At 45.4% G+C, this 24458-nt stretch overlaps 1 protein-coding gene across 1 annotated transcript in view; it reads right to left on the bottom strand.

The window, feature by feature from the left end:
- Positions 1-24458, bottom strand: part of LOC147420630 (protein translocase subunit SECA2, chloroplastic-like) — a 130541-nt gene that overhangs the window by 65617 nt on the left and 40466 nt on the right. The window contains exons 5-10 of the mRNA XM_086505100.1: positions 19723-19792; positions 18927-18991; positions 18329-18413; positions 18201-18236; positions 12741-12832; positions 12596-12661 (exon numbers count right to left, since the gene is read on the bottom strand). Coding sequence (XP_086361226.1) covers positions 12596-12661; positions 12741-12832; positions 18201-18236; positions 18329-18413; positions 18927-18991; positions 19723-19792 — 414 coding nt within the window. The remainder of the gene's footprint in view (positions 1-12595; positions 12662-12740; positions 12833-18200; positions 18237-18328; positions 18414-18926; positions 18992-19722; positions 19793-24458) is intronic.

Below are 24458 nucleotides of genomic sequence, written 5' to 3'. Positions count from 1 at the left end.
GTCTAGAAGACTCCAGAGCCAATCTAGCGTATCTGCCTCCACGTGTATCCCATAGGCTGTGCAAAAAGGACACTGATCTGGTAATAGCCTCAATCTCTATAGGAGGGGCTGCTAGCTCCGCTCAAATAATCGCATGTGGTACGGAGGACTTGGCTCTAATCATCCGAGAGATCATAGATACCAAGGGCCTCTCCATGTTCCTCCACCTGTCATGATCCACAAATGGTCCCCACACCTGTACCCCATAAAGCATAGCTGAAGTAACCAAAGTATCAAAAAGCCATAGCTTTGTTCGTGGTTCCTGAAACTGAACCTGCGAACACATCTTCTCTAGCCCTCCCAGTGCTGCATGTGCTCTAGACAGTCTAGTCTCTGCTGCTCTCCTCAGAGCAAACCTCGGTCCCGAGAATACCACCCCAAGATATGTATATGCATCTGTGTACTCCACAGTGTTCTGACCATATGCCAGTGTAGGTGCCGATCTCCTGACCCACTGCGGAGTAGTGTTAAACACCATAACCTTGGTTTTACCAAGGTTCACAGACAATCTACTATCCTCCGCAAAGCTGTGTAATGCATCCAATTGTCTCTGCATGCCCTCATGTGACTCTGATATCAACACAATATCATCAGCATAGAGTAACAAAGGGATCCATGTCCCTGCTAGCTGAGCACCTCTGTCGCCTTCTCTGTCAATGTAGTCAGAAACCTCATCTACATACATACCAAATAGTGTAGGGGACAGAGGACACCCCTGCTTCACACCAATAGTGGAATGCACAATGTCAGAAATCCCCTCAGGAGTGCGTACGTGGCCAATCACTGAGCCGTATAAAGCCATGATCCCCCAAATGATCTCTATGGGCACTCTCAACTCCTGTAACCTGCGCATCAATCTGGCTCTCGGTACTGTGTCGAATGCTTTGCGGAAATCCACAAAGCAACAATACATCCGTCTCCCATGTGCCCTACCCTCCTCAATAATGGCTCTGAGTGTAAGAATATGGTCCAAGGTGGAGAAACCCCTCCTGAATCCAGCCTGTCCTGCTGCTCGTATGCCCTCATTTTCTGCCCATTTACTCAGTTGCTGCTCCAGGATGGACGCATACAACCGTGCTAATGTCTGCCCTACCATAACAGAGGCAAGAACATCTTTCATTAGAAAGAGGGTGATTCTACGAGCACTCATGGGTCCCCCCATCTACCTAGACGACCACCTCGATACAAGTAGAACATAGACAGGTATGCATATCTAGGGTGCTCGAACCACGTCAAGAAGGGAAGAAGGCATCATCATACCGCAATGGCTGGTTCATCGTTGATGGCAAGGTTGTTACATAGGGACTCACACTCTATGGAACATACAATGGGAAGATTTACATTCTGGTTTGGAATTGCAATGGTGATATATGGATCTATGGACACCCAGAGCAAACAGAGGAGGTGATGAGCAGTCAAGACATTGTCCTACTCACAGACACACACGAAAGCCCACAGAGGGACCTATCAAGAATCCACGGATTCGAGTGGGAGTCCACCCACCGCAAGTGTATACGCCAGAACACTTCCGGAAGGTCTAGCAGAGTGGCCGTTCTCTTCAGACGAGTGGCACGGCAAGATACAACTTGTAGCATGAAATCCACAAGCCCATTTCTTTTGGAGCCGCTCAATGATAAAACAAGTACACATTATATACATCCTCCTATGTTACTTTACACCCACAGGCTCCAACTTCTCTACCATTGACCATCGGGAGGGTGGGGGTTTTTGGGGGTGGGGTGGATCACCGTTCACATGCTTCATGGAGAGGATTACGGAGTACTCTACACTCAAGGAATTTTTCATCATAAGAGACTTCAACACCCAAACATGCAACCGCTAGTGTCAGACCTATGCTTTCTAGGACCCAAACATACTATATACTACAAAGGAAGAGGACCTTATCCGAGCCTCAGTAGACACAGCCCACCCCACTACCTATGGACGCCATTTACTCAGATCAAGCTTCCAGCACCGTCTCCTTATATATAACGGGATGGAACTTTGGCCTATTCTTTCTAGGACCCAAACATACTATATACTACACAAGAGGAGGACCTTATCCGAGCCTCAATAGACACAGCCCACCCCACTACCTATGGATGCCATTTACTCAGATCAAGCTTCCAGCACCGTCTCGTTATATATAACGGGATGGAACTTTGACCTGCGTATGGAGGTCTGACATGCATGCCACATAGAGTTGCAGACGAGAGAGGGGGGGGAGGGGGTACACAGTGGATTATATTATGGCACCTCGGGAGGCTATACATCTCGTTAGCTCTTTCACCATCCCATCCATCCCCATTGGAGCCAATCATGCCTACCTCTTTCTTACTTTCATTGGAGCCACCATCTCCTACACACCTGCTACACCTACTCCACACTTTACAATCCACTTGACACAAGAACCGGCACCAGTGAAGGTTCATGCAGGCCTTGACCGGCTCAGCCCATCCGCACAATTGTTCACATTGTCCTCCTGGATCTCATCTATCTTACACACATCGGCCCTCAACTCCTTTCGACACACCACTCAGACCGGACATCCCCCCTTCTCCCCCAAAGGGCATATGCCATAGAACCGCTCGAATGATGATAAGTGCAGACTTTCCTCCAAAATCGCAAGGTAAAAAGGCCACTAGCAATATCAGCGTTACCGGGCCACACACTCATAGGAGAGGTGTAACGGAAAGGCATCATGTGCCAACAGAAAGACAACACACAAGACGGGGAGTGGCGGAATTCCACCCCAAGAGAGCATTGGCCCCAAACCCTGGCATCCCTTTCGGTTTTCTTTTTATTGCTTGGAAGTCAATACACGCTTCCACGTGGCACTATCAACGTAATTCACGGGCATCCATACAGCTGCCACGTCATCATTTCTTTTGCATGATTATTGTGTGGGTGTGCTGGTTCTGCTTTATTTGAATGCCTTGTGTCACTAGGGCCCCATCGGACCGGGTTCCATAAGATGGTGAAAACTGGTCTAATTAGGCCACTCCGCAAGACTTGTAAGTTGGTAAAATTTCTTCTACTGCTTTTGCTTCTTCTTCTCTTAGGGTTCAGGCCCCTCGGTCGGGATCTGTAAGTTGGCTTACGTCTTCAATGGCTTGACACGTTAGCAATTTGTGACATCCCCCCTTCTTAAAGAAAAGTAATCATCCGCGATCACCGTATATCAGCAAAATAACTCAAGTTAGCTCAAAAATTTTCGAGGGTCATTCTGAGGGACAAACATTCCAGATCAGAGCTCTTGATATTCTAGCGTAGCAAATTAGCCATCACACCCAGACCGCACTGATCTGAACGGGTATCTCGATGAATTACATACCTAAGAAATTTCACCCAATTAGGAATATTCAATGGTTGCCACATCACAATGCAACACAAATGCTCACATATGCATGTCACAAGACATAGAAACATACAATCGCCGATGAACACGTCCCCCGCAAATAACCAGCTCAGTCCGGGCCATGAGCTGTTCAACGACTCCCTCATCACTCCTGCCGCAAATAACCTAAAAAGGTCCACGCCATGAAATATAGAGGCCTTTTACAACCAAACGCTCCCCAAACCACGACCTGTGTCGCTTGGAGGTGCTGAGAGTAACCACTACTCAGACATCTTAATACTTCGTAAATCATCTTAAGACATCTTAAGACATCTTGAGATTAGTATTAAAACCAAAATCAAACAATTCAAATCGGCACCAAGACAGGTTTAAAGCAAATTCCATCCATTTCAAACAAATTTCAAATAGTATTTTAAAAGCTCAAAAGTATCTAAATACAAAAGAAAAATCAATTTGAGTTTTTATTTGTATGTCCAACTTTGAGGACGACTAGCTTGTCCTTCTTCATCAAGGTATTTGTACGGTTCTGGATCTGGAGTGTCGCGCCATTCTTGTCATGCCAAGGCATGCCGAAGAGATCGTCACAGTTGCCCAACTTCATAATGTGGAAATCGGTTTTTCCGTGATAGCCTTGGATAGTCACTGGAAGAGCACCAATGAGCGGCACCACTTTTTGAGTTTGCCCTGTGGCTAGCTTGGCTTCAAGTTCACCACCTTGTGCATCATAATCAGAATTCATTTATTTGGGGAATTCTCGATGGATAAGTTTTCGGTAGCTCTTGGGTCGAAGAAATTTAGGGCTTCCAAGCCGTTGAGTTTGCCATATGCTTGACACAATTCATTTGTACTTTCAAGGTTTATGTCATAGATGTCAGGTACAGGGCCAATGGCCGGTTTAGCTCATTCGATTGGAGATGGTCTTGGGGTTGTGTTGACTGGCGGCGCAGGTGTCGGCTCCGCGGGTTTGTTAATGCCATGGGGACAACCAAAATAGTTATGCCCTATTTGAAAGTATCCAAAGCATCGGCCTTTTTGTAATAAGGTGTCTCGGTGTTGAGGCGTCAAACGAGGCTTTGCGGTTGACTTCCATGAGAATCTCGAGAATTTGTTCGTTGTTGCCGAGAGTTCTGGTTATTGGCTAAAGTTACTTCTGTAGTAAACTCTGCTTTCCTTTCAATCAATTTGTAGCCGAACGCATCATGGTCCATAAGCTCTTGCATGGTTGAGACTTGCTCAGACAGACAATATTCTTGCAATGGTGATGGTAGTCCAATGATGTATCGCTCACACTGGTCCTCCAAGGGAATGAATTGAAAGAAGGACACCGGAAGGTAGACGTCGGGAAACCTTTGGTTATGCTCGTCCATGGTCTCTGTGGCAAGCATTTTTGAGTTGTCCCATTCTGATAAGATCTGGACTTCAAAGAGAGAAGGCAAATAGCTGCGTGCAAATATTTTCTTGAAAGCTTGTCGGTTCCTTGGAGCATGTGGTTGTGTTGCAATTGAACTCCACCACTGCATAGCATTATCTTTAAGAAATCCCTTTGCTCAAGAAATCTTGAATTCTTCTATATAGTTCCCCAAAGCATAGATGTTGTCGAATTGCTGTAGTAATTGCACTGCTTTCTTCCGATCCCCCCCCCGCGGACAAGGTGAAAATTTTAATTGTCGTGCCACCATCTTTGAAATCCTTCTTTTGGTTAGCTGCATACCCCGGGTACGGATAGCATGGGTATCCATACGGGATCCGACCATTGTAGTCTAGTGGTGGTGGGGGCAATGCCGGTGGCAAAGGCGGTTGCACTCGATCAAATTATGGTTGCACCATAATCCTGAAGACTCACCCCGATCGAAAACAAACGGCTGGGAAGGTTGCCGGATGGAAGCTCTCGTACTTTCTGGTGCCAGAGGAGGAGGAGGTACCACCTGAGGCATCAGAGGAGGTAGCATGCTATTCAGAAACTGTTAGAAACCCTACAACAAAAGAATGTCGAAAAGCTTGTAGAGGAGAAACAGTAGGTACTTTGCCGAATCCATAAACACCATGTGGTCTTGGGTTCTTTATGGCTTATGTCCCGCTTATGCCCCTTAAGACACAACGATGAAGATGGGAGTGCGCTCCATGCGCGATGGACTAAGGGTGGGAGTGGTTAGGTAGGAGTAGGGACACGAAGATTCTTCGATAACTTGCTTTGATTGCTCTTGAAGGACGGGTAGGCTTTTGGAAAGGCACACGCCTGAAGCTCTGATATCACTGTAACAGGAAGGCACCATGTGCCAGTGGAAAAGAACGTACGAGACAACTCGAAACACTTCAAAGCAACTAAACTGAGAGAGAGAGAGAGAGAGAGAGAGAGAGAGAGAGAGAGAGAGAGAGAGAGAGAGAGAGAGAGTGTGCATGACACACAAGACGGGGAGTGGCAGAACTCCATCGCAAGAGAGCACTGACCCAAACCTTAGCACCCCTTTCGGTATTTCTTTATATTGCTTGAACTCAGTACAACCCCAGAACCCCTCTGCTTTGCATTCCCACATGGGAAAACTCCCAAAGAGTGGGCCCTAGGCAAGTATTTAAAGGCCCTTGGCCATGGAAAAGAGGTACATGAAAGGCATCAAATTCTAAAAGCATATAGACTTCGGGCAGAGGTATTACTGAGCCAGGTAGGGTCCAATGGATTACTATGCAGGTTCATGGCTGCCTCGTGGGCTTCCTTAACATCTATGGGCCTAATGTGGCAAGTGCATGAGTTGAGTTTTGGTCACGTCTTCTAGAGTCTTTGCCGCATGCAGAACAGTGGTGTGTTGGGGAGACTTCAACATGTTGGAGGACCCCTCAGACAGGATTGGAGGTAGTCATTCTACTGTGCACGGGGCTGAGTTAGCATCTTGGGAGCAGTTATGTATGACCTTGAGGTTTTGTGATGTATGGAAACATGCAGGTTTTGTGCGGCCTCTAGACAACCTATCTTTCTCTCGCTTTGACTACAGAGTAGGAGTGAATCTATCTCCAGTAGATCGCTTCTACATGAGTGACCGTCTCTATGGCATGGGAGGAATTGTTTGCATTCTCGCGGGGACTTCTTTCTCAGATCATGCGCCAATGATTCTTACTGTTACAGACAGACAGAGGAGTGGGAGTGTGATGTTGGGCATCCCCAAGAGGATCTTGCGAGAAACAAAGCTCAGAGAAGGAGTGGCAGCACTTTGGACAGAGAGCTTGGGCACAGGGCACTTCAACTAGTAGAGTGGCCACCGGACTTACTGAACTTAGCCGTTTCTTCCTCCAGGAATCTGCAACTCCCCTCTGAGGCCAAGGAGGAGGAGGAACGGCTCCGACGAGGTATTCCTTCCCTACAGCGGATACAGGAGCGCCACCCTGACAGTCCTTGGTTAGAGGAGCAGATGCAGCAGGCTCGACAGGAGCTGATCACCATTGAGGAGAGGCGCCATCAGTTTGCCTTTCATCGACAAACATCTCAGTGGACACAGGTGAGCGACAAAGTTACTGGGGAGTTCTTTGAGATTGTGGGACCTCGCCATGCGCACACCAGCGTTAGCCACTTGAGGGGACCTGATGGGTCACTTGCTTTAGAGTTGAGGATATGCAGGCGGTTGCTACTGACTTTTACCATGAGTTACTTTCAGCTGAGCCTCAGTCAGAGCGTCGGGGAGCATGCAGAGAGCAGGTTTGGGCACAAATGCCTTGCCTAGTTACTAAGGAGATGCATCACAAACTAGAGATACCTCTCCAGCTAGAGGAGCTCCATGAGGCCCTCAGGGCACTTCCCCGAGGTAGCTGCCTAGGGGAGGATGGTTTGACTCCCAGTTTTTTCTTGGAGTACTAGGAGCTGCTTGGTTCGGATTTAAGTAGCGCCTATCGGCACATTTTGCACACGGGAGAGATGCTTGACAGCTTGAGTGAGGGTCTGATTTACCTGATTCCCAAGGAGAGGGGTTCCTTGGATGAGATTCGGTAGTGGCGACCCATCACTTTTCTCAACTCAGCCTACAAAATCTTAGCAAAGGCTCTGAGTTTGAGAATTCAACTAATACTTGAGAGCATATACATGAGACTCAGACAGGTTTTTTCAAGGAGCACAGTATCCTTGACAACATCTTAACCTTCTTGGAGACGTCGGCCCTCGCCCGTCTCCGAGGAGAGGATCATGTGATACTCCTCGATTTTGAGAAGGCATATGACAGAGTTGACTGGGATTTCCTAGAGGGCACTCTACGCGGGATGGGCTTCTCAGATGCTTGGATCATAGGGGTGTCAGCTCTTTACAGATGCACGCACAATCAGGTGCTCTTGGCAGGGGAAGAGGGGAATGCTTCATGCTCACATGTTCGGTTAGACAAGGTTTCCCTCTTGGCCCCTTCCTTTCTCTCTTCTATGCTAAGGCGATGAGCACATTTTTCACTTCAGAGGAGGTTGGCCTGCGTGGTCTAGAGCTTCCTATAAGGGGAGATGAGTTGCTTGACGTTGAGTTTGTTGACCATTCATGCTTGTACTTGGAGGGCCATGAGGCCAATCTGTACAAGTGTGAGCAAGCTCTTGAGGTGTTTTGTTGTGCCTCAGGGACACTAATCAATTGGAGAATGACTGTGGATTTCTGGGTTGGCAATGCTCCTACGTTTGATTGGTCGTCGGGCGAGGGCTTCAGGTGGATTCCCCCAGGGACTTTTGTACGATACCTGGGCTGTCACGTAGGCCTGGATTTGTCTCCAGAGCAGCAGATTGCTCCCCTTCTCCTATCCATTAGGAGGAAGTTGCTACACTGGAGTTCTGCACAGCTCTCTTTGGCTGGGAGAGTGGTAGTGGCCAACCAGGTGTGCTGGTTGGCCACTATGTGGTACATCACGTCTTGTTGGATCTTCTCGTTCCTGTATGAGCCAGTTGGAGAGACTGATCAGGATTTTTTTTGGTCAGTGCATGACACCCAGTCAGCCAGAGCCAAATTATCCTGGCAAGTCATCACCTTACCATGTTCTCGAGGGCTACGGATCATCAACCCAACACGGCAAACCAGAGCCCTCCTTGGGAAGCTCGTGGTCAAAGGACTTCTTCCAGGTGAGGAGCCTTGGAGGGAGCAGTTGCTACATCAGATTTGTGCTCGAGTCCCTCACACCGGTGGCCCTTGGAGCCCGTCCATCAAGTGGATTTTTACACAGATGCATTCAGTCTGCCTAAGCAGGAGTTAGGAGGACCAGTTTGTTGTGAGTCTACTTAGGTCCTGGAAGCTGAGGAGTGGCCTGGAGCAGCACCAACCCACTTGCATGGAGGAGCACTTGAGACAGCCCCTAGTTTGGAACCCCATGGTTAGCACACAGAAAGGCCACTTGGTTGGCAGCAACCCTCATGTTTCTTGGGGTCCCATGGCAGAGGGTCCAGCCTGCACGTTCGATGACTGGCTACAGTTTTCAAACCTTCCCAAGGAGGTACAAAGCATTCAGCTACGAGGCATGAGGGGGGTGCAGAGCATGTGTCAGGATATTACAGAGGCTAAACCAGCTGAGTGGCACGTCCCTCTTGAGGCCGCAACTCCCAGATGGATGGGGGCCTTCACGCGCTTGAAGGTCCTCATTCCCGTCAGGGATTGCTTAGAGACAGTGCCCCCCATGTTTTTCGAGGTTTAGGGGAAGGGTCAGCTTCAAAGAGTCTCAGTAGGGGCACCACAGGTTGCAGAGCGTTGTTTCCAAAGGATTCGAGTTGTGGGCATCTGTGGGAGGACTTGTGTCATCCATCTTGACCCAACAGATCTTGAGTCACGACACTGGCGGCTTTGGGCTTGGGAGAGCCGCCCCCTGGTAGGAGTGCAGTGGGACCAAGGAGAGTGGTTCTGGCGGGATTCTTTCTCTTCAGCCAATCACCCAAGCACTCCTTTTTCCCAATACACGGGCGACGCATACTCACAGCACACAGAGAGGCTGCAGCTCTTCACAGGCAGGAGGAGGGTCTGACAACTCAGTTCTTGTCACGTTTTTGGAAGAGCAGTTGTGGGACAACAGTCAGCCGAGGAGAGTCACTATGTTTCAATGGCTGGTAGTGCACGCCGCACAAGGCTACAAAGTAAAGTTGGTTGGTACACAGCGGCTACTTGGCAGCATGTGCAACCTGTGACCATCATGTGGAGAGTCAGTGACACTGTTTGTGGGATTGCCTGCTTATGGTATCACATTTGTGTGCACATATTGTCACTCCGTCATTTGGTCACTGGCAGCCAACCTATTGGGAGGGCGTTTCTGGCAAGCTTGAAGGGCACATTCTTGGATGTCCCTTTACTTCTCTTCTCATTGTTGATTGAAAGGCTGTCACAGTGCATTTGGAATGGAATGGCCAGCAATCTTCTCTTGGAAATTCCCTCCGATTGGAGAGCCTGCATTGGAGCAAGTTTGGTTCGACGCTCTCCTCGTCAAGCATATTTTCTTTCTCAAAAGGGGATATGCCAGGTGCATCACATGGCAGATGACACCGGTCTTGCTCTTTCGTTCTCTGCTGCGAGGTCCCTTTTTGGATTGGGACCTCATTATTATCCTCTCTGGCGAGAAATTCACAGCATGCTTGCTAATCTCTCTCCTGTTCCTACTTTGAATGAAGACTCCCGCTGTTTGGATTGGAATCTTGCCGATGTCAGCTTGGAATGCATTTCAACCGGTAGTGTCTACGCTCTCCTCCAATCTGATGCGTGGATTGTGCGTCATGGTAATCAATTGCGGTCACTCTCTAAGTCATCCTTACGGTGGAGGTGCACGTTGTCTTCCATTTGGCAGAGTCATCTCCCTTTGAAGGAATGTATTTTCTTGTGGCGCTGTTTGGTGGGAGCTTTACCTGTGGGTAGCACCTTGCATACTCGGCATATTGCGCCTTCTTGTTGTTTCAGATGTCGTGCAGCGGAGGAGACTGTGCCACACTTATTGTGGGATTGTCGTTGCTCCAGATCCTTCATTCGACAGGTATCGGTTGCTCTTCGGCTCCGTTTCCCTTCCACCGCTTTTCATAGATGGTTTTAGCTTTTTGGAACACTTCAGTCTCCACAGTCTCAGTTTGCGGTCTTTTTTGCTTGGATCAAATTTTGGGTTTTGTGGGTCATCTGGGACCATCGCAACCTCTTGATGTTTCAAGGCATTGACATTGCCCTGTTCCCTAATTTAAATTTTCGCTTGGCCAAGCACTGCATTTCACTTATGAGGCTGGGGATATTACTCTTGATGCATACACGATTTACTTTGACTGTTTCTAGCCCTCAGAGCATCATAAAGCTCCGCTTTTTGTACCTCTTCTTTTCCGTGGGTTTCTCTTTGTTTGAGGTTTCTCACTTGTAAGTTAATCAAATTAGATTTACAAAAAGTTTGTGGGATTGCCCCATGGCACAACAGGTTTGGCTACACGTTCTTCGAATTATGCCAGCCCTTTCCACAGCTTGACAGTACACTTGGGGCGCTGCAACCTAGTCCACTCTCATGGGCCATGCGCTCCATTTTGAGTTGGCTTCCACCAGCAGGATGATTGTGATCCAGGAGGGTTGACCAACACTACAGCTTGCCACATAGTTCATCCTCGACGAGTGGTGCATCGACAGAGAGTGGTGTAGGGAGCTCATTTGCGGCCTGACACTCTAGTTTATTTGGTGGGCACGATGCTTTCGTATCTTCGAGGCTCGACCTATTCCACCGGCAAAGACTGTTAGGGACAATTGGCTGGAGCTGATACACACACTCAGGGGTCAGTTTGAGAGACTTTAGGGCAGCTCCAACCGCATGTGGGAGTGCCGAGCGGCTTTCTTGCAACTATGGTGCCCAGGGTCTTTCTTCACCATGGTTCAGGGTGCGCCCAGATGGCACTACCAGTGTGTCTTTTCCCTCCTCCCATTTCGTGATTTAGCCCTCATTGTACATATCTTTTTCTCACTGGGAGAGTCTCCCCATGTTTCTGTTGTAGACCTCTCTCGTAAAGGTGGTTTGTAGTCTTCGGGCAGTTATCATTAACTAAGGGAAGGATCTTTTTTCTTGCCAAAAAACAGAAAAAGAGAAGCAAGGAGGCAACATGTTTCACCCAGATTTGACCACTGTTGACCATGGATTGATTGACACTTGACCGACCTGGAATTGCATAGAGAAGCATGTGCAAACGTCAGGAATCATTTTTGAATAGTTTCCATAGCTTTATAAGCTCATTTATGCTGCAAGAAGCCCAAGAAACAGGCTTTTTGCTTCTCTTATGTGGTTCAAAAACCTCTCATAAAAATATCTTCAACGGTTGAGAATTTGGACATGCTGCAACAATCAAGTTGATCAAACCCTACGCATTGAGCAAACAGATTTTGATTCCAACAACTTCAAAAATTTAGGGGCTTCAATAGCAAATTAGGGTTCTTGCATAAAAATTTAGCATACGTATAATTGATGTGTCTCAATCCTCTTGTTGTTTGTTTATAGATAACTCGTATCAAGATTGTCATGGACCAAAGAAGACAGATTTCCAAGCATGGAGATGGAGATCCACTCTTTATGGAACCACTTATTTGAGAACATGTTGGAATCATTGTCCAAACTTGTTTGACTTTGTTTGAGAATACTGGCCAACTCTAAGCACATATCTCAATTCCCATGGACCCCAATACCAGGCTGTCATTGTATGATTCTTCAATGGTCGTTGATGCTACCAAGTAATGAAAACTAGTCAGTACTCATTATGTTGTTGAACACCTGTTTCACCCTCACTTTTTCCAGTAGGACTTCTTAAGTCACTCATGCAAAAGCACACAAAGTCACATTGGGAGCAAGCTCTTACGACCTTGTGGCTTCTTCAACAAAGAAAATCTTTAGGTATTTAATAAAAACATTGAAGCTCTTGATTATAACTGAGATATCTTCTACACAAAAATCTTTTGTCCGGCTGCCTTAATAACAGCCATTTTATGTGCACATGAGATGTCACTGTGCAAAGAGTAACTTCTTGCCAGGAGAATTCACAATGTCCACAGTGTTTCAACCTACTGTGTATGCAACATCCTGACCTCCCATTTGCATATAATATTTCATGCATTGTGAAATAATGAAGAGAGGTTTATCCAGCTTGGATTAAATATAGCATATACATTTTGCTGTATATGTGATTGCTTTCTGTCTCTAGCTAACCACTAGGACCAAATGTTATACACTTTGATATCATGAGATTTAAAAGGTCACAAAAATTCACCGTATTATTTGTGAAAGTAATATCACAGCTGTAAGCAGCTTTCTTCTCTGCATTGTTCATCCCACTCTGTCACATTGTCTTCAAGAAAATCAGCTTCAAAAATGAAGTTACAAACCACTCTCGGCGCAGAGGAAAAAGTGAGAACCTGAATAAGGCCTACTGAAAGCCCCAAAAAACGATGAATTCTCCCCATCCATTCAGCATCACGTTGGGCAAGGTAATCATTCACTGTAATGACTGGATCATAGTGAAAGGTAAGGTAGCTTTACATTTAGTCCTAAAATAAAAGAACAGGTTACTTTCCTTTAATTCAATACAAAACTTGGAAATAATCACTTATTCCTTGCAGCTGTGATTATAGAAACGTATCATCACAAGGTATCATTTACTATACAACTGGATTGTACTACAAGAGTATGATGCTCCAATCTTTCAGTTGTACTTCAAACAACAGAAGACAGTAGGTACACTAACTTAAGATACTTGAAATCTTATGCAGCTTCAAAAAATCGGAAAAATACAAGGGTGAGCATGCATAAAGGAGGATGTCCTTCGAGAAGGGAATACCGTGCAAACATCTCTCCTGGAGGTGCACTTTGGTATGGTTAGGATGTGAAGTACCTTACGTACATGGGTACATGTTTGGAACGTAAAATATGAATGGTTTGAATTATTAGGTATGTAACATTCGTATGTTTTATAAAAAAAAAAGTCTACAATCTAGAATACTATAGGAAATTTGTGATATATTTATACATATCACTCCACAAATATTAAAACTGCCATAAAATATAAAGTTTGAGGCTTTCGTACAATTGTATAATACCGTAAACCACTTGAGACATCCAATACTAAACAATTAGAAGAGACAACAGATACAATGTTTCAATTTGACTCTAAACTATTACGTACAACAACAAACAAACTCCAAAAACTTTAGATTGCACAATGGATGTCAGACGAGACTCTATACCTACGGAAAACAGTGAACAATGAAATCAATCCTGAACACTAAAAAGTACCTCATATGACATGAGACATAAAGCATAGTCTCATGAAAATGACAAAATCCGTAAAAACGTGAAACATCCAATGATTACAAATACATACAAGATTACAAATTACAAAACAATTCTTGAAGTGAAATAGATCTAGGGTAGTGATTGGTCACCTCTCGGTCTCATCCCACTCCCTTGAGATTGAGGCACATCGAGCAGGGGGCATCTCAAGGGAGGCCAAGATGTGCAAGCTATACAGATTGAAGGTAGAGTCTAAATTACCTTTGTCTGCAATTGTATATGTTTTAATAACATTCAAGCCCATTACCCATCTTGGTTTGGAGGGACAGAGCTCTCTTCAGTGATGAAGATGACCCTACTCTCTTCAGTCAGTGATGATAACCCTACACCAGCGGCGCTTGGGTAGTTTTCTCAAATGGAATCTCATCAGGGTGTTACAGCACTGAGCACAGCACGTAGTCACCTTTGCCAGAGAAGAGGAAATCGGAGCACATCGTCGATGGAGACTCGAGAGCCCCTGGTTGGTAGTGGTTACAAACCATCAGATCAACACAGCCGGGAGATCCAGAATATTAAAGCCAAACCTCAGTGACATCTCCAAGGGAGATGGCAGCGGAGGACCGTTGACCCTATGGAGATCATTTGAGTTCTTACAAAGGACTTCCCTATGAACACCATGCTAAACCCTCCCGTCCACAAGATGGAGCTATCTAGGCTTGCATTTTCATGGTGATATCCCCAGGGTGGTCTCGTACGGTCTCGTACGTTTTGTACACGTACGACGATGTGCAGTACTAAACGAACTAAAAAAAATTATGATGTACGATGACGTTATGTACGTTCAAAATTAAAAAAAACAAATAATTCTTAAGCCTAAGGCTTAGGCCTTAAAGAAACTTGACATTTAGACAGATTACAATTATGAGAGCTTGAGAGGGAGAGACAATGGAGAGCTTGTCACTTGAGACTCGAGAGCTTCAATGGGAGCTTGAGGGGGAGAAACCCAAGGGAGAGAAGGAGAGCTTGAGCCTTGTCACTTGAGAGCTTCAATGGGAGCACATGGATGATGAGAGCATTGAGAGGCTAGAGCTTGTAGCTTGTAAGTTGTGTTGAGAACAAGGTGGAGGAGTTGCTCAAATAGATTATAGGAAGAGGAAGAGCATGGGAGAGGGAGAGCATGGGGCATTATGGATGTGAGAGGGAGAGCATGGCAATAGGCATTGGTACATGCCACATGATTGCAAACATGCTCCAAAATGGCTCCCTAAACGCCCACTAACACGTGCAAAAACTGCCGCCAACGGTCATAAACGGCTACATTTTTCGATCGTACAGAACGTACTAAACGTACGGAACGGAACGGGTCCGACCGAACGGTACTAGACGTCCCGTACGTCGAACGAAAACTACCCTGGATATCCCAGGCATATAGATGTGCATTGAGCGCCATAGTGAGTAGAGCTCCCCCTGCCATCATGTTCACCCACACTACTCTTATACCTTGTATACCGTCCACACATCCATTCACAGCCTCTGACACAGATACATCATAGCGGAGACATAAAGATCACACTGATACTTTGTACATGGTTTCATCTCACGGGCGAATTCTCTTTGGCCTAAACAAGACAATCCTGGAATCTTTCTTTCTTACTTTCTATCCATGAATGTATTGCATGTAGCAGGTTGAGTTGCAGGGGCAAGAGATCCATAATTTAAGCAGGCTGTCCGGCAGATCGTGGCTGATCTCGAGCAAGATCTGTGGCGAGAAGTGCAAGGCCAGGTAGATGCCCACGCTTGGAGAGGATTGTCATCAGCCGTTGCTCCTTTCTCATCATCAGATTCACCTTTTTTGTCTGCCACTATGACATTTGTCACAAAAGGATTTCAGATGACACAAATGGCTGTGATCTCTAGATACATGAACTTGAAATTGAATTCCATCAATTAACAGAATTTCAACTTGGGCTTTCTTCAAAGAAAAGAATTTCAGCAAAGAAACTACAGTTTAAGCAAACAATTTTTTAGAAAATTCTGTCAGATATATGCAAAACATGGTTTCAAGGAGCGTCGAGCGGAAAACCATTTAATTTATAGCTTATAACTATCATTATATGCTAAGTTCGATGTTTTATTGCATTACCGTTAAGAAAATTTTTGATTTAATTACTATTCATTTCTATATGAATGTTATGAAATTTAACTATTTCAAAATAAGTTTTGTTATTTGAAAAGTGTATTTTGGGGTGTTCCCCAAACAATGGGTTTTTGGCAGGAAGTGAAAAACATACTACTACAAAGAAGTAATAGATTTTAAAATGGAACATTGTATATTGACAAAGATTGCGGCGCTAGCATTCATTTGGGTACGATATTTTTGCTAACAAGAGTAGTTGAAGGAGATTTATGAGCACTTTATTGACTTTAAGCCAAATTTCATCATGAAGAATGACAAAGATTGCCAACATTTATATCAAGAAAAAAAATTAAGTAGTGTACAAACAATAAGATGTTTGCAGTGAACGTGTTTGAACCTGGCATAATCTCAATGGAGATGATAAGAGGCTTGATAGGTTCGCATCAAGAAGCCTCAGGATTGGTAGCATATTCTAATATGACCGTAAGATTGGTCACGATGCATGTATCCATGCACATGATCAATGGTCCAAACCAACGTGGTGTCTCCGTGATAACTTTTGTATACAACACAACATTACGATAAAGTACTATAATTCCAAAGTGCATAAGATGATGTGCAGCTGCGTTTACATAAATGTTGCTATATTTGTCCACTATTTTCATTTTCTTCTTAGCCTTAGTCAAAGAAGGTCTTCGATAGAAAAAATAAATGATGAATCTAAGCGTTAGGATTTGCTTAGAGAACCCTGAAAGTTCTTGATAGCTCCACAGTCACCCACAAACATTCAAATGCATCCTTCCTTTTAAGGTTGTGATCCTAATCAACCTTTAGATTGGAGTGGTCTACTCACAATCTGTTAGCAATACTTTCTCTCTTCAGAGATTTCTGTTTAGACTGCCCTCTACAACGATTCTCTCTTTCTGGCATTGATGTCTTCCATTGAGAAAAAAGGCTGGGGGCGGACCCTATGTAAAATGGATTTTAAGAAAAAGCGCTTTATCACTAATTTCACACCTTCAGACTCTTCAGAGATTTATTTTCTTCTGCGTCATCAAGGCCTTCAAATTAGGACTCTAGGCTCAGTTGTTTGGTTGGATTAGCATGGTAGCACTTCAAAGGGGGACAGCACCTAAGGCGCTAGTGCAAATGTGCACAACAGTCTTATGGTCAATTGCTGCAATTAAACAAATAAAAATAGGGGCACTCACAATGGCGGTTCAAGCCCACCAACTCTCTCTATGATGCATTGTATGGCATACCCTGGTCTCTTAGTTTTCAGTTTGTTCTTATGATGATAAGTTCGCCAAATTTTCACTAGTTCCAAAATTACAGTTTCCACGGTGTGTTTCTTTCATTGCCCCCTGAGTGGCTAGCTTGAGGGTCATATTTCCCTTAATGCATGTGCAAAAGACTTTAATTGTGCATTCCCTCAAATGCACAAAGCTTTGTATCTTGCGCATAGTGCAGGCCGCTATGCATACCATGAAGAGTGCCAGACATGTGAATTCATGAATTTTTAAACCTTCAAGCCTCTAAACTAATCAATGAGGGCATTCCACAACCCTTACTTAACTGCTCGATGATTATGACAATGATGGTGACAAGAACGATTGCTAAATTTCACAAGATTTCAAAACCTTTGAAAGATGAAGATGGATGATGACTTGTTTTTGGCCAGACAGCATTTGTTCCAGTGTACCAAGCCAAATATTTCAGAGGCTGGAACATTGCACTCTCCTGGCCTCCAGAAACGATCAGGAATAGTTTTAACCATAGTATTTCATGGATACCATGGAGTGAACATCGTATTTAGCGGTCGATCTTTTCCTTATATCACAGTCCCCTTTCTTCCAAGATTGCTCAATGTTCAGCTCCCTTCAGGAGTGACTGACACAATGAAAAACTTCACTCTGTCATAACCAAATAACCACAGCGCCCAAATCTACATGCCTGAAGGGGAGAGAGGCAGTATCCTTCTTGGGCACGAGGCAATGCTAGACCAATAGGACCAGTTAGCCTTCATTCAGAGCCTAGGTACATCGAGGATGAAGATGAGGAGTCCAGCCCAAGGGGGACGTATAGTGCTATTTTCAATGGCGGGCTAAGAGGGCTGGTTGATAGGTCAAAACACCCCTCTCCCCCTCTTTAAGAAATAGAGGGCTCTATCATATTGCTGAAGCACTAGTAATTTCCCAGCACAAGCTAAACAGTATAAATATAACTTATATGATGTACATTGCATGCAGAAGAAAAAAACAAAATAATAAGTCCCGAACTACTGAATAACTGCAGCTTTCTTTTATAAGAACAGTCCGTCATAAGTGTCTCACAGATATTAATAACAGAGAGGTGAAGAGCAGCTCCTGCTCTGAATTGCAATGCAAATAAGGATAAACTTCTGCAGCTAAGGTTTGTAAAGCCATGAAACCCAAAAAAAAGAACTTACTATGAACACCCTCACCAGTCAGCGCATTCAAATAAGCTGTAAAGCAAACAGAATTTCACTTGTCACAAGTTTGCCATTTATATATGTTCAAACAGAAATCTAATCAAATGAGCTACAAAATGTTTAACCTGCCAAAGGAGAAACCAAAGTCTTGCCTTCACCAGTCTTCATCTCTGCTATAGCCCCATCATGCAAAACTGCCCCCCCAATAATCTATGAAACAGAATATAGATTAGTATAATTCTGACATACATACAAAACCAAAGCAGGCAAAAAGAGCTTTGAGCATATGCCTCCCCAATAGACTATAAGATGCACCTCCCCCAAAAAAGCAAAAAAAAATCACTATTTTATACATTCAAAAACTCTACGCCAGCAAAAAAGGCTTCAAACAATACCCATGGATTTCGCAATGCAAAAGAAAATGCTGTAATATTGTACAAATTTAGTGGATGCATGTAATGCACTCGACCATGAGGAAAACTAGAGCAGGATATACCTATCCTTTGTACAACTAGTGCACCTAATTGTTCAAAAGCAATTGAGAGACCAGGCAGCATTGATGCAAAACAGGAGAGAGGGTCAGCATGATGATAAGCCTTGATGGTTAACGGTTACATATACACATGAAATTGTCAAAGAGTACGAAAGAAAGGAGATATTGTGTCAACACCTGAAAAAATCTCATTGCTTCTGTCACAAAACACCCAATAATACAAAGCATACCTGGACATCAAAATGTCTCATGCCTAGCACCCGCCTTGATGCCTCTCTAACAACAGCAAAGGCCTCTGTATCAAACCATTTACAAAAGCTTTCAATTTACCATCCATGTAAAAAATATTGATTCCACAAACAAAGATATACCTAGATGAATCCAGGATAAGCCCAGATTCACCCTTGAAGGAAAGTGCAAGGTATAGACCCATGGTAGTCACCCACAAGACAATATAACCATCAGCTCCATCGTGCATAGTATTGACTAAATACCACGACATCCCCACTAACGTCGTCAGTGCCCAATAGTGGGTGTAGAACTAGGTACTAACATATGCTCCCCAACACAACACACACCACACGAACACACACATGAGCATACATCAACACAAAGTTCAGCGTACTGAGTTTCTGTCATGACTCCGGAGATCAAGGGCAGACTCAGCCATAATGAAGCCTAGCACTAAAAGAAGCATCAAATCGAAAAAATTAGCATAAAAATGAGGTAGTTGATAGGGCATACCCACCACAAAAGATAGAAAGAATTAGCACAATATCAACTGGTCGTAACTCGGACGAAAACATCACAATGTGAAGTCTGCATGTCCGCTATATGACTAAAAAATATACCTAGATGAATCCAGGATAAGCCCAGATTCACCCTTGAAGGAAAGTGCAAGGTATAGACCCATGGTAGTCACCCACAAGACGATATAACCATCAGCTCCATCATGCATAGTATTGACTAAATATTGATTCCACAAACAAAGAGGCTTAAAGGACGAAAAGATTGGAATTGACACACCAGCTTGTAGGTCATCCAATGTCTCCCCAGCTTTGATGCATTGTCTAAATTCATGCGTCTTGGATTTCAGCTACAAAACCACAAGTATTATTTCAAGAACAAACACATGAAATTTCTTTATGGATTTGCGTGATGAAGGAAACCAAATTCAAAGATTTTTGTTTGTTTGTACGCCTGCATATGTGTGCATGTGGTGCTTTATTTTCAGGTCCCCAAAAAGAAAGGAGAGAAAATGAAATGATCTGCTACATCTGCAAAAAGATGAAATGAGCTAGGAAAGGAACAACGAAGAAGAAAGAAAGTTTTAATAACGTCTAGTTGAAACCGGCCCGTAGGGCGGTAGACTTCGGCTTTCACCCAAAACTTTACTTTAGACTTTACGACACAAAGGAACTTCACGAATAAGCCTGTGACTCGAATTCAACACTTCAAGATAAACCACAGCCTAGCAGCTAGAGCACTACCAAGCAGACAGCAACACCCTGTAGGCCCCAAAAACTAGCGCCCCTTTCGGTATTTCTTTATTCCTTAAGAGGGTAAAGTTACAAAACTAGAGTCCTCGGGATCTTCACTTGTATCCAACTAGATTACATCTGTTTTGGCAAAATTTCGGTAACATAATGGCCCCAAAACTCGCCCTGAACAAATCCCCTATTTGAACTCACTTCCAAGGAGTTAAACCCTCTGTTTTGAGCCCAAAAAAAAAGCAATTACAGCTCACTGTGTTTACTGGTTTTTACCCTGTTTTCAGCCATAAACAGTCCCGAAACTGTCCTCTCACTGGGGCACTGCTCTCATTGTAACGTTCTGGTCTCATAGGTCACTTCGGCCTTTTGAAGATGTTAATATAACATAACATTTCATTTCATTTCTCTCTCTCTGGCTCGACATGCACGACGCCCAGTCAGACTACTGACCATGGAGGAGATTGATGAGATCCGCCAGCGACCGATGCTGGATCTCCTGTGATCTAGCTATCCTAGCTAGCTGTTTTAGCTGCTTAGTCCAAACCCAGCAGTCTAGGATTCCACAGTATTTTATTTTGTCTTTTTGTCATTCTGTCGTTTTGTCATCTTGTTACTCTGACTTTATATCAGATCCACCACATTGTAACTTTCTGGTCTCATAGGTCACTTTGTCCTTTTAAAGACGTTAATATAACATTTCATTTCTCTCTCTCTCTCTCTCTCTCTCTCTCTCTCTCTCTCTCTCTCTCTCTCTCTCTCTCTCTCTCCCCCCGATCCATGCCCACACACATGTGATTTTTTCACCGCTGAGATGGTGAAGAAAGCCATTGACAAGATGAGGACTAGAAGGGCATATGATCATGATGGCTTAGTCGCTGAGCATTTCATGCATGCCAAAGACCTGCTAGCAGAGCTTCTAGCAGTTATGTTTAACCGTGCCATGTGTGAGGGTCTACCGGACACTTGGAGCCTATCTACGATTGTACCTATCTTCAAGTCAAGAGACCCCATGGAGCCTGGGAATTATCGCACTATCATGACTGGACACACACTGGCATGGTTGTATGCATCCATTCTTGAGCAACAGCTGAGTAGATGGGCAGAGAGGGAAGGAATGCGTGCAGTTGGGCAGGCAGGGTTCAATAGAGGCTTCTCTACTCTTGACCATATCCTGACACTCAGGGCCATCATCGAGGAGGGCAGATCTCATGGGAGACGGAACTATTGTAGCTTTGTGGACTTCCGCAAAGCTTTTGACACAGTACCTAGAGCTAGATTGATGCGCAGATTACAGGAAATGGGAGTACCAACAAAGCTCATTTGGGGGATCATGGCATTGTACAGATCAGTAGGGCATGTACACACCCCTGAGGGACTTTCCGCCGGTTCACTCCACTATTGGGGTGAAGGAGGACTGCCCGCTCTCTCCTCTTTTCGGTATGTATGTGGGTGAGGTTTCTGACTACATTGAGAGAGATGGTGATAGAGGTGCACAGTTGGCAGGGACATGGATTCCACTTTTGTTATATGCTGATGATATACTGTTGATCTCCGAATCCCCAGAGGGAATGCAACGTCAATTGGATGCTTTGCATAGGTTTGCCCACGAAAGTGGTTTGTCTGTCAACCTTGGTAAAACCAAGGTTATGGTGTTTAATACCACCCCACAATGGATCAGGAGGTCAGCACCTACATTCACATACGGCCAAGAGACTGTGGAGTACACATATGCTTACACTTACCTTGGAGTGGTTTTTAGCGGACCTGCATTCTCACTCAGAAGAGCAGCAGAGACCAGACTGACTAGAGCCCATGTAGCATTGGGTAGATTGAAGAAGATGTGTTCGCAAGTTCAGTTTCAGGAACCCCGGACGAAGCTATGGCCCTTTGACACTTTGGTGTCTTCAGCATTGCTCTATGGAGCTGAGATATGGGAACCTTCATTAGATCACCACGGAAGACCGGGTCGCACACATGGATGGGGGAACATGGAGAAACCTCTCGTCTCTATGATCTCGCGGCTCATTAGAGCCAAGGCATCAGCACCACAGGCCATTATCCGAGCAGAGCTAGCGGCCCCCCCACTAGTAGTTGAGGCGCTCACCAGATCAGTCTCCTTCATAAACCGCACATGGGAACTTCCTAGAGACAGATATGCTCGCATTGGAGTCCTCTCGACAGTTAGCCATGCAAGGAGATACAACATGCTGGTATGGGGACATGGCATCAGGGTGTCAGGCGCATGGGTTCAGCATAGACAGCAAGCTGCCACCATTCCAGTACTCATTGGATGCACCATCTCTCACTCTTACACAGTCAGAGATCACCAAGCTCATCCGCCAAGACCTGACCCAGCTAGACACCAGGAGGACATGGATACAGCCAGCACAAGAATTGGGCATGAAGATGGCTTTCTACAGAGACCACCTTCTCCAGCTTACGGAGCATGGTTTTGTGACGAGACCCAGACCCACTTGTCTCATGGGATACGATGTGCTATTGGCCAGTTACGCACATCTTCTCACCAGCTGTGGATTGAGACTGGGAGATACAGCGGAGTACCGGCAGAGGCCAAGACATGCCCCTTGTGTGACATGGAGCCTGAGACAGAGTTGCATTATACATGTCGTTGCCCCGTCTACTACGAGATACGAGGCCGCTTCCATTGCTTGTTCAGAGCAGGTTTTGGACCACTCTCAAGAGTCATGGGATACGAGGATCAGAGATGCCTGGGTTTGTTCTTGCTCAAGCTGCGCAGACACAGAGACAGCCTGATGAGTGGCGAGGCCAGCCAGTCTCAAAGACGGATCACAGACTTCTTCAGAACAGACACGGGACAGCCGTAAGAGCCACTCCCACAGCAGAGCTCCCCCTCGTCTCATACCAAAGGCACACTGATCGACCGAGCGACTGAACTGGGGAAATCGAGGCGCCCACGACTGCGGAGGACTACACAGCATCGACGGAGGCTACATTAGAAGATTCAGAGCACTCTGGCCAGACATGCACGACTCCCGGTCAGACTACTAACCATGGAGGAGATTGATCCACCACATTGTAACTTTCTGGTCTCATAGGTCACTTTGGCCTTTTTGAAGACGTTAATATAACATTTCATTTCATTTCATTTCTCTCTCTCCAGGTGACGCAGCAAGTGCAAGGCGCGCGGAGGCTGCAGCAGATTCAACGCGTAGGGCTGAAGAGGGCGCGCAGGCCTGTTTAAATGAGGTGACGCAGGTGCTCTCGCTCTCTCTGCAAATGACGCAGGTGACGTAAGGTATGCAGAGGCTGCAGGCAGATTCAGCGCGTAGGGCTGAAGAGGGCACGCAGGTGACACAGCAGGTACAGGAACGCAGAGGCTGCAGGAGACTGAGTGCGCAGGGCTGAAGAGGCACGCGTGCATTTCTTTGCCACTGCGCAGGTTTATGTTTTTATGTTTGGAAGGTCACACGGATTCATCACAGGACAGCGGGCGCAAGGCCTTCCTTTGAGCTGCCTCGGTTGCTAACGCCCGCAGTGGGCTGAGTTGATGTATACACCCCCATCGGGTTTGTGGTATTTTGTTTTCTCCGCTTGAACTCTGTTGAGCCAGAGCGTCGAGCTGTTTTGGAGATTATGCTCATTCCTCCACTGGGCCACTAACCCGCATCTTTGTATGCCAGTAGTTGGGTGAGCCAGCGTGCTCCGATCCCTCACCATTTTGTATTGTAAGCAGTGGTGGGCTCGCCAAGCTGAGGAGGATATAACCTCGCTCGCCTATCCTTGTTTTTGGATTGGTTTCTAGTGTGCCCTGTCCGCATGGACTCAGTCGAGCCAGAGCATCGAGCTATACCCGCATTGTCAATGGAGGCCATGAGCGCTTCGCTAGTGGAGGCCATGATCATTTCGCCAGTATGTAAGCCCCATATGAAGGCAACTTTCGCGCTTACAAACAAGCAGATAACACAAATGGAAAGGGAGATGAAAGAATGGAAAGCAGAGACGGAGGGATCATGGAAAGAGAAGGCCAACCTTCTTCAAATGTTTCTCAATGAAGGTGCGCAATGGAAGAAGGAGAAAGGGGACTTGCACGCAGAGCTACAAGCATTTAAGGCGGATTCACAAGCACTTAAAGAAGAGGTCACAGCCCTCAAGCGAGAGCTTGCAGATAGAGTAAGCAGTGAACTGGAAGAAGGGGAATTTCAGCACTCGGTGATAGACGAGATCAAGGTCATCAAGGAGCGGAGGAGAAATAGGAGGTGGTAAAGACGTCTTCGTGGATGCATGTGA

Source organism: Adiantum capillus-veneris, chromosome 28 (genome assembly GCF_014529385.1).
Source record: "Adiantum capillus-veneris isolate H3 chromosome 28, ASM1452938v2, whole genome shotgun sequence".
NCBI classification, from domain to species: domain Eukaryota; kingdom Viridiplantae; phylum Streptophyta; class Polypodiopsida; order Polypodiales; family Pteridaceae; genus Adiantum; species Adiantum capillus-veneris.
The sequence above is the reverse complement of the archived record's forward strand: the minus strand, read 5'-3'. Positions and strand labels throughout refer to the sequence as shown.